The sequence below is a fragment of the Podarcis muralis genome, chromosome 9 (genome assembly GCF_964188315.1).
Source record: "Podarcis muralis chromosome 9, rPodMur119.hap1.1, whole genome shotgun sequence".
NCBI lineage: Eukaryota > Metazoa > Chordata > Lepidosauria > Squamata > Lacertidae > Podarcis > Podarcis muralis.
In genome coordinates this window covers 38744964-38757628 of record NC_135663.1, presented here as the reverse complement: position 1 = coordinate 38757628, position 12665 = coordinate 38744964, and the positions used below count along the sequence as shown (strand labels likewise).

Sequence of the window (12665 nt, the reverse complement as noted above, 5' to 3'; positions counted from 1 at the left end):
AGTGAATGCCATAAATATAATGAAACAGAAGTTCATGGTAGTTTTGGTGTAATTTTCCATCCAGAATTCTTTCCTCTCTGTGTGGGAAGAGAACAGAAGGAGTTCTTTTCACGTATGCATGTTGTTGAAGTCTCCAGAATTTTTTTCCCACGGTCTTGCATATTTAAAAACAAGAATTTTGTGCATACATCCCTTGTAAGCCCAGCTTCTGAAGCTGTTTACGTTTAAAAATGGTTTGCTTTACAAATATATAATAAAGAAATTGTGTGTGTGTGTGTGTGTGTGTGTGTGTGTGTGTGTGTGACCTACTTGACTAGTGGTCTGAATCCATAATTAATTGCACATCTACATATGTGAATTGCCTGAGTTGGCAGTTTGTTCTTATGTCGGTAGCTTCTTTATGAAATGTATTAAACGCTTTCCAACTTGGAATAACAATATCAACTACTGCATTTGGTGCAACTCTCCTATCATTGTTAATTATTTTTTTTAAAAAAACATTTCCCCTTTCTACTTTTGATAGAGAAAATGTGGCTAAGTGATGTATTTACCGAGGTTGGATCACTGAGTAGAGCCATGGAACGTGAGAAAGATAAACAAAAGCTATCCATTGGGTAATGTATTGAAATGGTTGGAATAGCAATTCATATTTATCTCTACTGCAATTCGTTTTGAAAGGGTACAAAGAATAATCTTGAGCTCTTATTGTGCTTTAAGTCAGGCTAATAATAATAATAATTAATAATAATAATTTATTTATACCCTGCCCATCTGGCTGAGTCTCCACAGCCACTCTGAGCAACTTCCAACATAAGATTAAAAATACATTAAAAATTACAATTTTATATAACCAGTGCAACTTTTCAATTTTCTGACAACAGAATTCTACTACAATTTAGAAAAGGAAATCTCACTTGCTATGTATCCATAATTTAAATGAAACTATTCTGATGGTGAATGTGTTCATTTAATTATTTAACAGCACAATTCTATATATCAGAAGTCCCCTTGAAGTCAGCGGGCCTGTCGAATCTACAAGTTTAATTGTACATAAATGCTGTATTTAATTGCATTGTATTGTAAAATAAGCTTTAGACATATAGCAAGCAAATTTTCACTGGGTATGGTAGGCTATCTTGTAACTAAGCCTTGTGACTAGATCACAGGTATTAGACTCAACAGATAAGCTGTAATTTGGCTACTTGCTTGTGTGCTTAGATGTAGATGAGAAAGTTTGCAACACAGAGATGCACATAGGCAGTTACTCAGCATGCAGGAGGAGAGAGAGACAGTCAGTGGTGTTGCATCCTTTGCTGGTGCCCGGGGCGTACAAGCACATGAGCTGGGTGGGACCAGAGGTGGGGCATGAAGAGTGAACAAAACCTGCTGCCCCAGCCCAGCCCTCACTGGAGGGCACAGAGGATTCATGAGGATGGGTTGTGCTGCCTGTCTGCACATCGTCTCCAACATTGGCCTGGTGGCCATTTAGTGAGGGGGCCAGGGATGCAGTGGCAAGGCAGGGAAGGATGGGGACACATTTTAGAAAAAACGTGTTCAAAACACTGTGTTCTTAGTCCTCTACATCTACATGTGGACGTTGTATCCCAGTTGAACAAATGCTTTCCACTTTTCCTCCTGACATTATTGGACCAGTAATATTTATGACAGCAATAACACATGCAGTGCAAACTTGGAAGTCTAGTCAGAAATAAGGCCCATTGAGCACAATTGGACCTCCTCCCAGTAGAGTAAATATAGAATCACAGCCTTGGTATGAAAATAACTCAATTCCTAAATGTTCAGAGTCCATTGCCTCATTGTCACAATGATTTAAGATAGGCAAATATTATTTGCAAATGGTTATTGCCTAGCCATTTAAGTTTTGTAACCCCATATTTCGGGGGAGGGAGGGAAATTGTATAGTCTTTACTGAGGGTACTCAGTATTTATAGCTGTGTAAATATTTCAGCTGTGACACATAGCTCATGCTGGTAACCACTACTTATGATGATGCTAAGACAGCTCTAATGCTGCTGCTGTCAATCAGCAGCGCCGCCCTATGATACAACAAGCCACTGCATAGTTTCATCCAATGAAGTTATATTGCCATAGGCAACCGGCGATTTGCTTTAAAGCTGCTGTTTCTGCTTGTGATCTCAAACATGGGGGTCATCTCAGAACCTTTGTTCCATAATTTGAAATGTCATAGAGGTACTGTAATCTATTTCTACTTATGCACAGTTTTGGAGGGTGTTTTGAGCTGCTAATCTTTCAACAGTTTAATGAATTCCAAACATTCTGTCATGACGATCATTTTTTTAAAAAAAACAACAACTCCCAGTTGAGCCATGTTGCTTCTAACATATCTCTTTATTAATGTCTAATACTGACTGACAATAAAATGGTGTATTCTAGAAATTCTGAAAGTCCCTTTTGAAAAATAAATGTTGGAATATAGAGAGATGAATGCATTTTTGCATTCTTCGCTTCTGCTTTGTGGGATAATTATATTCTCTTGAAAAGAATACTGTGCAAATGAATGATCACAGTGAACAGTGTAGTTGTGCATATAGGCTTTTGGCAGTTTCACATACATACTCAAAGGATAACAAAATTATAACTTGTATACAATTTCTTTTCTGTATGCTTGCATTGATTCTTTTTGCTCAAGTTGGTGTAATTTGTATAAAGCCAATTCACACATCCAGTTTAAAATTAACTCATAAATACATCTTTTCCATCCGTAAGAATGTCTGTTTGAATTTGTCAGCTTTGATGATTTTCTTACAGCCCAATTCTATGCATGTTTTCTCAGAATTAGATCCAAAAGTCCAATGGGGAATTATTCTGATTGAATGAAGCCACCCAACTACTATAGGGGCCAGGCAGATGGAACAAATTACACCACTATCTCACCAGTTATATTTTCTGGCCAAGTACAAAGTGCTGGTTATGACCTTTAAAGCCCTAAATGGTTTGAGACCTGGTTATCTTAAGGACTGTCTGCACTGTCAGTCTGGCCATATCATAATATCTAATTTGAAGACCCTGTTGAAATGCCTCCCTGTAAAAACAATCAGGTTGGTGAGCACCCAGAACAAGGCCTTTTCAGTAGCAGCCCCCCAATTAGAGAATTTGATTCCAAGTGAGATCAGGCTTACCTTGCTAACTTTAAGGTCCATTTAAAGACCCACTTTTTCATCACGGCTCTTGGGGGCTAATCTAGGTTATTGGATTTTATTCTTTAGAGCTAAAGGCTTAATTGCTGATGGAGCTAAATTAATGCAATAAGCAGTAAGCAGGACTCCCAAGCTCAGGCTTTTATGTTCCTAGGATGGAACTGGATATTTTAATTGTTTCAACTGGTTTTACTGTTGAATTTTATCCATTTACATTTTTGCATGGTTGTAAACGACTTTGAGACAAAAGTGGTCTGTAAAAGTGATGGGGACAGGACTGTTATTACGATAATTGTTTTATTATTAGGCCGTCTGACTGTATGCTTTTAACTTTGTTTTTATTATGTTTTTATCATTGATATTCTGTTATGTGTTTTTAAGGTTTTACACTGCCCTGGGATGTTTTGACAAAGGGTGTTATATAAATTAAAGTAATAATAATAATAATAATAATAATAATAATAATAATTTATTTAACTCAAATTGGTAGTATTTAATTTTGGGTGGGTTCTGCCCAGTACATATAAGAATATTATAATAAAATAAACTAGCACCTTATAACTGATTCCAGAGCAGATAGTCTCTGAAAACTTTCCTTCCTTCCTTCCTTTCTCATTATGCCCTGCATGACACCTCACACACTTCAGTCTCAAGAAAATCTGAATGAAAAATTAATATTTCATGAAAACATAAGTGCTTTAGTTTGACATTTAGCTTTTCCCCTCCCCACCCAGACAGCATTTTCATGTGAAGTTGCTGCCATGTTTCAACGGTGGCTTTTGCCTTCAATCCTAAGCAAATGGGGAAGTGTTGATGTGCTGTTTCTGGAACAGATCACAAAGCAGATTGGCATTGTGCTGGTTATGGGGCTTAGCCCAATTCCACCCACTTGTACAGAAGGGAATGTCAACGGCGGCTCAGACGGCTTTCCTTCTTGTAGAGTTATCTGCATTACAGATAGCTAGAGAATGGACAGATGCTATTAAACTTTATTTCCGAGCATAAACCACAGTTCAGACTCGGAACACAGTATGTTTGCAAAAATCAATACCAAGTTTTATTTATTTTTATTTTATTTTTAAAATGTATTGCTTGCCTTTCAATTCCATTAGAGCACTGAAAGTGGTTGCAGGGCACATGCTTTTTCAAGCAATTCCTCACTGTTCATGAAATGTTTCGATTTTTGAGATTATATAAAAGGCATGTACTTGTACCACTGTTTCTACAAAACACATTGCTCTGTTCCTTTAAAAAATAAAAAAAAAAATTGTACATAAGTTATTTAAGTAGAAAGATAAAAAAAGAAAAAAAGAAATAATGGCTGTTTGTTTTGTGCATGTTTGTTTTTGTATTTAATTAGCCGTAGCAATTTGCTTGGATTATCCTCAAATGAACAAAATCAGACTGCCTGGATTCCAAAACTTCAGAAGGGTAAATCTTTATTGTTATTTAGCAGTTTCATTTCATTTTAAATAATTGCCAGTTACTGTAAAAATGTTATACTTTTGTACATTTAAGACTATTTCTACCTAGGGGTGGAAGTGACATATTTTTGAAGGAATGAGTTATGGATAATGACCATAGGGAAAGGGTTTTTTGTTGAAATACATTTTGAAAGTTTCATGTTTGTGTGTATAGATAAACACACACACACACACACACACACACACACACACACACACACACACACAGCAATATTTCTGAATACAGTGTGACACCTAATGTTAGCCATATTCAGAGCTGCCCCTTTGAAATAAATGGACTCAGGTCCATTTCAATGGATCTATGAGTTTGTCCATTGATTTCAATGAACTTACTCTGAGTATGGCTATTACCCATACTTTATTGAGGTTTGTTATCTAAACTATGATTTTTCTTCAAAAAAGGGAAGTATTTTAACTTTACTTCTGCCCATTGACAACCAAACAGTAGTTGCTAGATTATACCAGATCTTCCTTCATCAATCCTCAGTTGCTTGCTTTACTCTTACATACTTCTTCCCAGATTTGAAAATGCTCATGGGCATGTCTTCCTATATATTATCTTGTCTCTGTCTCTATGCACACCAGTGGCCAGATCTCTCAAGTTTGCTACAGTTTCTCATCTCCTAGTTTGTGTAGCTGGTGAAAAGTTAGGACTGGAAAAACTGGCAAGAAGATGAGCAACATTTTTGTTTTGCCGTTCAGGTACAGAGCATGATTGCCCTCATTCAGTTGGAGGCGAAGCTGAAATAGCATGGACCACATATCCAGTAGCCTCCAGTGTGACCCAAGCTTGAATGTGCACCCAATTGCAAGGGAGCCCTTATTCACATGGTCTTCATCTTTTCTGGGAAGGAAAGAATAATGCAAATCAGGTCTCTATGTAATGTGGTGCCCCTACAGAAGTCTGGGTCCATACAGTGGAGGCTACTCTCTCATGCCACTCTTTGCAATGCTTTTTTGGTGCAATCAAAATGTACGAACCATGCTAGCCTTCGTGTGGCAGAGCTAGGTAATGGTTTTATCCCGTTTATGCAGCTTCATGTTGATTTTGTATACAGTGGAAGCAAATGGACCTACTAACAGGTATGCCCTCAGCCAGACCCCCACCTGCCTGCCTGCCTTCTTTATGTTGGCATGCAACCAAGGAAACCGGGGCAATTGGCAGGCCCCCAGCTGGCTCCAGCCCACCGGCCGGTGTGCCGGGTGAACTCCAGTCCTTGGTACAGCATGAATCTGCTACCTGAGCTTCAGAAGCTAGGGCACGCTACTCATCAGAGTAAACGCTGCTCAAACAGAAATGGCAGGAGAGGCTGTGTGAGCATATCTACAAGCAGTTTATTCAGCGTACATCAGGACAAAAGGAAACATGTCTGATCTCCTTTGTGTCCAAAGCAAAAAAACAGCATAAGCAAAAGCTATACACAAAACGGAAGTTCCCAGCATACTGTGCTGGAGTGTAAACAGACATGTGACACACAGCAATCATGCCTGTTCCTTAAAGTGGAATGGAATATCCTAACACTTTACACTCTATCCAGGGGGTGTCCCTGCCTGTCAGCTTCCTCCACCTCAATCTCTGGGATGTGCCTGCAGAGCCTAGCAGGCAGGAGGATGATAACAAAACTAGAATCAGTTGGCTCTTCCTGTCATTGGCTCTGGCTCCACCTGATGCTTGGACCTTCTCTCCTAATGGTCCCAGTGTGAACCTGCCACCACTTGCATTTATTTGTATGCAAGACTACGTCTGACCACATGTATTCTGTAATTGGAGAGCCCTTTCCTCTAGATCAGGGGTAGTCAACCATTTTATACCTACCGCTCCCTAATGCATCTTTCTTGATGGTAAAATTTTCTTACTGCCCACCAGTGCTCGATGGAAGGAGGATTCAGCTTGTGCCATAGAACCCCTTACTGCCCACATAGAATCCTGAAACACCCACTAGTAGGCTGTAGTGTAGGGACCAGGTTGACAACCCCTGCTCTAGATGGTTCCCACTGCAGCATTTGTGTCACAAAATACACATATTCCTCTTAGAAGTCTGGAAATAGTTATGAGCTTGGTCATTCTTGGTGCTGAACAGGAGGAATGACAGCCATCATTTTGGTGTGTGTGATTCAATCTACTTGTCAGATCCTCAACAGTTGAAGATCCACAAGTTAACTGTATCAGCAAATCCACATTATCCCAAATGATACAATGCTCTTCATATTTTTGGTGTGAAGGCAACATTTCTCATCACACTTCCCACAGTGTAACTAAATATTCTATCTTTATTAATTACATCTTTACATCTTTATGTAAGAAAATTGTGTCTCTTTTCATTACTTGACTTATGCTTTGAAAAAACTGCATTAATTTAAGTAAGGATCAATTTGTTATTGCTCGGTGAGCCCAGTTATTTGCAGTAAATGCATACAAATTAATTTGGATATGGAAATACATTTCCTGTTTTATGGCAAGTCATCTCTTCAACACTTTCACTAAGTAGAGAACACCGTAATTTGGATGTATACAAAGGCTGTTTATTCCAAATATTTCATCCACATAAATGTTTTAAACATGAGTTGGCACAGACGTTTTGCATAAAATGTGCTACAATGCAACTGCCTTTTGAAACAAAACAAGGTTGTTCTGTTTGCCTGTTAAGTCAGCTCTAGCAGTTCTTAGAAATGTCATTTATTAAATGTCACGCTAATTGCTTGTAATATCAACCCCTGAAAAGCAAACCTTTGTGAGTGATCTTTCAGAAGCTTTATTTTTCTCTGTTCTGTCTGTCTGGTACATTTTGAAGAGAATAAACAAACAAGATTTACCTTTGATACAGCACCACTCGCTAAAAATATAAGGCTGACTGACTGGTGCATTTAAGGATATTTCATCTCTGCAAATAAAAGTGATGCACCCATTCTAAATTAATCAAATGCTTTAAAATTAATTTGATGAAATTAATATTCTAAGATTAATGCCATCATTTATCATCAATATGCTATACTCTGAGTCAGGTTAATGAGTTAGGGGGAAAGTCCATTCTTCATTTGGTTTCTCTGCTGTAATAGATGGCCAATAATGAAAAAAGAAAGAAAGAATAAGAAGTAAGAAGTACCTGCTAGATCAGAGGAAAGGTCCACCTGGTTCAGCCTCCTTCTCCTCCTTACAGTGGCCAGCTGGATGCTTCTGAACATCCCAAATGCAGGACATGGAGGCAATAGTTCTCTAAGATCATAAGATCAGCCTCAAAGCCTATCTAGTCCTGCATCCTGTTTCCCATAGTGCTCCACCAGATGCCTATTGGAAATTTACAAGCAGGACACAAGTGCAGTCGCCCATTCCCTGCTGTTGTTTTCCCAGCAGCTAATATTCAATGTACACAAAGGTAAGTAACATGACTGTGGGCTAAGGCAGAAGGGTGTTCTGGGCCTTTGTTGTGTGGTAAGGGTTAATATTTGTTTTTTGATGAGCAGAAGCCAGCTTTACAATCAGATGCTGCTGATTGCTTCTAATGCTATTTATATCTCCTCCAGACTTATTATCTATATTTCCTTGAGGCTTATTTTGAAATTGTTTTTATGTGCCACTGCAGCTATTGGATTATTCAGTGTAACTCACTGTATATGTGGCTATTCTTGAAGATGGCTTGGAAACTCCAGGTAGTTCTGATGGCATTTCCACTCCCCCATAACATTAGTTCTTGAACACTTGCCCTGGCAATTTATCCATGAATGAACCTAATTCAAAGCATTCACCTTGACATAAAAAAACTCTGAATGGCTTGTGACCTGATTACCTGAAGAGGTGTCCCCCCTCATCACAACAATGTGAATTCAGTGTGGGATGCCAGTGCTCCCCCGCCATATTTTAAATTGCTGTTACCCACCTCAAGGTTACCTCTGATGAAGGGCAGGATATAAATCCTGTAAATAAAGAAATGAGCAAATGTTGGTGTATGTTTTTGAGCTATTAAAAGTAACCATTCCTATCAGCAGTGCCATGTTTATCATAACGTGGTCACTTAGTCGCTTGGCCCCCAAAATGAGAATCATTCAATAATTATAATGTTAGGAAGTACTTGCCATTAGAGGTATTGCAGGCTGGCACTTGTCCTTGTTCTGGCAGGTATCTCAGATATTATGGTATCAGCCTAATTAAGAGAACAAAATGGAAATGGAGTGAAATCATCTGTTGAAATGAACTGATGGAAGGTACCTGCCCTGCCTCAGTAGAGACTCATTCCTTTTAGTATAATTGACTTCACTTGTTGACATTTCCTTGGACAGATCAGGGTGGGTTTTCTTTTCATGCTCAACGGATACAGATATAGCTACCTACGAGTAGGATGGAATTTATCATGGCACTGGATTGACTGCTTCGATTGGCACATAATTTGTCCCTTTCGTTATAAAATAGGTCTTGGCTCCATTCCCTGCAATTTTGAATGGTTCGGTCTGTATGCACTTTAGGGTGGTATAACTTGATTGTTCCTTTTTTCTGCTTGTGGTGCACTGGATTGCATAAATAATTCTGAGGCTGATGGTAACTGGATATTAGCTTGATAAATTGAGCTGTACTTGGTAAATTGTTGATTCTTTTTAGTACCATAACTCACTGCCACTGTGAGTCTTACACAAATTGGCTGGTTTTAAGATGAAACAATTCTGAAAATTCTTAACTTTGTGGGCCAGGTGTTCTCTCTCTCTCTCTCTCTCTCTCTGTGTGTGTGTGTGTGTATGTATGTGAATGAACAGATTGAAATATGCTCATCTGTATGTATATCAGCTGCAACATTTAGTTGACTAAGCAATTAAATATCTTTTGATTGATTAAAAAGCTGCCCCAATTATTTGGGGAGCAATTAATTTATTCGTTGTAATTAACCTGGTTGTACTTAATTTCAAAACATTTGTTTGTAAGAGTGTCTCAATATATAAGAAATAAATTCATAAATAAATAAATTAATAAGAAATAAATACAATAATTGTTCTTTCAAGTACTCCACAAATCCATGACTGGCAGGTGCCCTCTTCGAACAGACTTTCTTACTTTTTTCTTTCACAAACAGAATGCCTCTTTTGAGATAGTGACACTTAAGTAGATCATATAGAATCCAAAAAAATGCCCCCCCCCTTTGTTTGGCACTCCTCATTCAATAAGTCAAACTGTGTGATGTTTCCTGTACAGTATGTCTTGTGCAAGGGCTGGGAGACACTGAGCAAACCAGATCACAAATGCCTTGCAACGAAATAGGCCCTGCAGACAGTAGCTGGCCGTGCATGCTGGCAGAACAGGCAGACTCTGAGGATATTTAGAGTACTCTGCCAAAAGAAAAGAGATATGCAGTCATGTGATTGTTTGCCTGGTACAAGGAAAGGAACCCTCTAGACATACGTTAAGTGCAATATAACTGTGAATGCAGACTGTGATACTGGACTTGTGGCATATCAATAAATTCACAGGGAAAACAGTTTAAAAAAGAATGCAGTAGGTGTTGAAAGGGCATACAGAGAGCACTTTTTTGGTGGGGGGGAGGTGAAATGTAGTCATAAAGTTGCCTGCATAGCACAAGGGAAGGAAGTGTTGGGGCATATACTGAGTGCGATATAGCCAATTGCACCTGCGCAGCCTGTGCTGTTGGAATTACCATATTTTTCGTCCTATAGGACGCACCGGCCCATAGGACACACCTAGATTTTTTTTTGGGGGGGGAATAAAGGGGAAAAAAATTATTCCCCCCCCCAGGCGCGGGGCTGGGGCGGGGGAAGCCCGAGCTTCCCCCGACCCCAGCCCCCAGAAAGGGTCCGAGAGCGATGGCGAAGGTGAGCGCACCTTCGCCATCGCTCCCGGAGCTTGCAGGGGTGGGGGTGGGGGAAGCCAGAGCTTCCCCCGACCCCAGCCCCCAGAACAGGTCGGAGAGCGATGGCGAAGGTGCGCGCACGTTCACCATCACTCTCGGAGCTTGCGAGGCTGCGGGCGGGGGAAGCCGGAGCTTCCCCCACCCCCAGCCCCCAGAGCGGGTCAGAGAGCGCTGGCGAAGGTGCGCACATGTTCGTCATCGCTCTTGGAGCTTGCGAGGCTGCAGGCAGGGGAAGCCGGAGCTTCCCCCGATCCCAGCCCCCAGAACGGGTCCCAGAGCGATGGCGAAGCTGCGCGCAGCTTTGGCATCGCTCTGGGAGCTTGCTGGGCTGGGGGGATAGCTTCCTGAAGCCTGGAGAGCGAGAGGGGTCGGTGCGCACCGACCCTTCTCACTCTCCAGGCTTCAGCGAAAGCCTGCATTCACCCCATAGGACGCACACACATTTCCCCTTCATTTTTGGAGGGGAAAAAGTGCGTCCGATAGGGCGAAAAATACGGTAGCTGACTTGTGTCCTGACCTGAGATGAGAACTTGTGCCTTGCACACCCAGTGCATGTGATGAACCATAATAGCGGAAGTACGACATCCTGGGTGGACTGACAGCAGGCACTAGAACATGTGTTTGGAACGCATGCAGTTAATGCTTCTTCTCCCTTCCAACTTCTTAAGCTCCGTGGAATTAGAAGACAACTCTCCTTGCCTGAGTGCTTCCGTATTTATTTCCCTTCTGCTCTAGCCCAACTGACTGAATTTCTCTGTTCATTTATGTGCTGCTAGAATTGAAAGAGGGCTTGGTTAGGGACAGGGACTGCAACTCCCATGAGCCCCAGCTAGTATGGTTAATGGTCAGAATTTATGTGAGCTGTAGTCCAGCAACATCTGGATAGCATCACATTTGCTGGCCCTGGAATAGAAGGAGGGAATTCCGCCTGCCTTCTGGGCCCCTTACATTGCTGACAAGAGCTGGGCTGAATTCTGCAGGTCTGTTGCAACCTCTTATTCACCATGTGGAATTGGCACCCAGTGAAGGGATGTTCCTGCTCACAATTTGATTCTTACTTCTTCAGCTAAAATCCAGTTTCTCAGATACCACAGTCCTCCTGGAAATAAATGCCATTTAAAAACATGACACATTACCATACCATTAATAGCCATATTGCATCTTACATTATCAGTTGCAATGCTATTTGGAATTCTGATCACTTTCGCAGTCTGTTACATCTAGTAGCTTCTTAGATCCAGTGCTTATCAAGTTTTATTTGTTATAGATGATTTCTGATTTGCAAGAACTTATACATGAAATGTATTGGTTTTTTATAGATGACTTAGTGATTTGACATCATAGCCATGTTTGTGCAAATATGGAGTTATTTTCCTTTATTTACAGTTCAAAAGAAAATGAACATGAATTCAGCCCCGTATACAAGTTATTTAGAAATACAGTATTTTGATCTATTCAATTATATTCTTCCATTTTAGACAACTCGATTAGGTGAAATCTAAACTGTCCAAATCAACCCTTCACGACACCGTTATTCAAATAATTAGGATTTGAACTGACATAAGATCCTCCCTCCTCATTTTTCTAATTATACAGATAAACTGGTAGCTGTTAATTCTATCTTCCAGCACTTAATTGTTTGTAAGTGCCTAAAGATTAAAGCTAAATGTCCAATTAAAAAGGTATTAAACTATTGTGAGAGTTTATGGAAAGATAACACAAATTTTGAATTAAATGGTCACCGAGGAATAGTGCTGCTGAAATCGGTTGGTTCTTCCCAGTTCTTTATTGCTTTGCCGGAAGTAAGACTCTGAAGGATTAGATTACTGTTATAACCATGCAAGCGTTTAACTTGGGGAAGGGAATTAGACAAGTATGGAATGATTGCAGTTGAGCTTTTGACTGGCACTGACAAGATAAGGATATAGTATTTATCTTTTTAACAACATCACAAGAAAAATGACACTTGTGTTGTTGCTTTGACATAGTAAAGCATATAGGCCTTGTAATTCAACCCAACTGGGCCTGCCATAACCCTATAATTTCTGGTTTTGGTAGAGCAGGTATGGGGAACCATTTTCAGATCAGGGTATACATTCCCTTCTGGGCAAGCTTTTGAGGGCCATGTGCCAAGGATAGGTGAAGCCAGAGGC

At 40.2% G+C, this 12665-nt stretch overlaps 1 protein-coding gene across 1 annotated transcript in view; it reads left to right on the top strand.

Annotated features, from left to right (window-relative positions):
* IQCM (IQ motif containing M) overlaps positions 1–12665 on the top strand; it is a 76186-nt gene that overhangs the window by 2525 nt on the left and 60996 nt on the right. Inside the window, exons 2-3 of the mRNA XM_028744559.2 lie at positions 524–614; positions 4540–4610. Coding sequence (XP_028600392.2) covers positions 524–614; positions 4540–4610 — 162 coding nt within the window. The remainder of the gene's footprint in view (positions 1–523; positions 615–4539; positions 4611–12665) is intronic.